Source organism: Plasmodium fragile (genome assembly GCF_000956335.1).
Source record: "Plasmodium fragile strain nilgiri unplaced genomic scaffold supercont1.4, whole genome shotgun sequence".
Lineage (NCBI taxonomy): Eukaryota > Apicomplexa > Aconoidasida > Haemosporida > Plasmodiidae > Plasmodium > Plasmodium fragile.
This window is the reverse complement of record NW_012192584.1, coordinates 64,149-65,600: the sequence shown is the minus strand read 5'-3', so window position 1 is coordinate 65,600 and position 1,452 is coordinate 64,149. Positions and strand designations below refer to the sequence as shown.

The 1,452-nt window shown below is 37.9% G+C and overlaps 1 protein-coding gene across 1 annotated transcript in view; it reads left to right on the top strand.

Moving 5' to 3' along the window:
* Positions 1-438: 438 nt before the first annotated feature.
* Positions 439-1,452, top strand: part of AK88_00470 (uncharacterized protein) — a gene marked incomplete at both ends in the record, with an annotated part of 4,375 nt that continues 3,361 nt past the window's right edge. Inside the window, 2 exons of the mRNA XM_012478121.1 lie at positions 439-1,123; positions 1,240-1,378. Coding sequence (XP_012333544.1) covers positions 439-1,123; positions 1,240-1,378 — 824 coding nt within the window. The remainder of the gene's footprint in view (positions 1,124-1,239; positions 1,379-1,452) is intronic.

Sequence of the window (1,452 nt, the reverse complement as noted above, 5' to 3'; positions counted from 1 at the left end):
AAAAAAAAAAAAAAAAAAAAAAAAAGTTAAATAAAATAAAAGTAAAAACAAAAACAAAAGGCTTAAGCTGAAGCAAAAGCTGAAAAGAAAGCAGAAAGGATTCAACTAAGGAGGAAAAAAATAAAAAATTGTTTTTTTTTTTCCTTCCAAGCTGGGTACATTTTTTAAAAAAAAAAAAAAAAAAAAAGGTTATCAAAATGGAAAGGTCAAATTTTAAAGAGGAAAAGAAATAAATGACCGAAGAGGATAAAAAAAAAAAAAAAAATTATTATGTATACACGAAAGGGATGATGCAATTTTCCACTTGCGTTTCCTTTTCCATTCCCATGTTCCTTTTATATTTGTTCTTATTTTTAGTTCCATTTTTATCTTTATTTTTACTTTTACTTTTACCATTTTAAAGGACAAAGCGCCAAGCGCAAGTGGGAGGAAAACAGAATGGTGAACAACTCTTGTGAGAAGGACCACTCCTGCGCCAGCAGTGCAGATGGTGGGTCTGGGGAAAAGGATAGCAGCGAGTTGAAAGGGAGCGACATGGAAGGGGAAGAAAAATATGCTACCTCGGTCAGTTCAATGGAGGAAAAGCAAGGGAAGGGTGGTGCTGTCCATGTCCTGGACAATGTAAAGGATGATGCTCATATAGGGGATGCGACTCCCCAGGGCAAGTCCACAGGAGTTCCCAAGGAAGAGGCCAATAGTGTGATGGGTGAAAAGAAGGAGGAAACGAAGGAAGGGAACGAGAGTGGACAAGCCAAAGGCCAGTTAAGCGGTGCGCCAATTGAATCATCAGCCGACATACCAACAGACGATGTATACGTAAAGAGAATTATAAACGTGGAAATCACAGAAGAAATAAAAAGTTTCATTGAAACGTTCATAAAAAGGAGAGACCATATAATAGACTGGTGCTACAAGAACAGGAAACTCTATGAAAATAAAATAAATGAAAAAACCACCAACCTGTTCTTCCAAAAAGCGAAAAACATACAGCTCCTCCTGCATGAGGAAAGCATTAATATTGACACACTGAATATCCTCCTGTACTTTTATAACTTATATTGTACCCACAACAACATGGAGAAAATTAACGCCCATAGCGTCATGTCCAGTTCCTCCATAACGTGTAAGGCTTGGCCAGGCGCCATTGAGCGGCGCGCCCATTCCGCGGTGCTGCTCTTGTTTCGTTAGTCCCTTTCTAATTACGCATACTTATTACCCATTCTTGTTACCCCCCTGCAGACAGAGGCATTTATGAAAACATAAACCCGAACAGCAAGTCGTTCAAGAACCTCCTGAAGGAGGAGAAAGCGTACAATAGGTTGATAGGAAAGACGAATAACATAAATGACTTCTTCTCGAATTACAAGAAGACCTACCCGTAAGAGAGGAATGAGCCGACGCATTCTAAACGAGTTTTTTTTTTTTTTTTTTTTTTTTTTTTTTTTTTTTTTT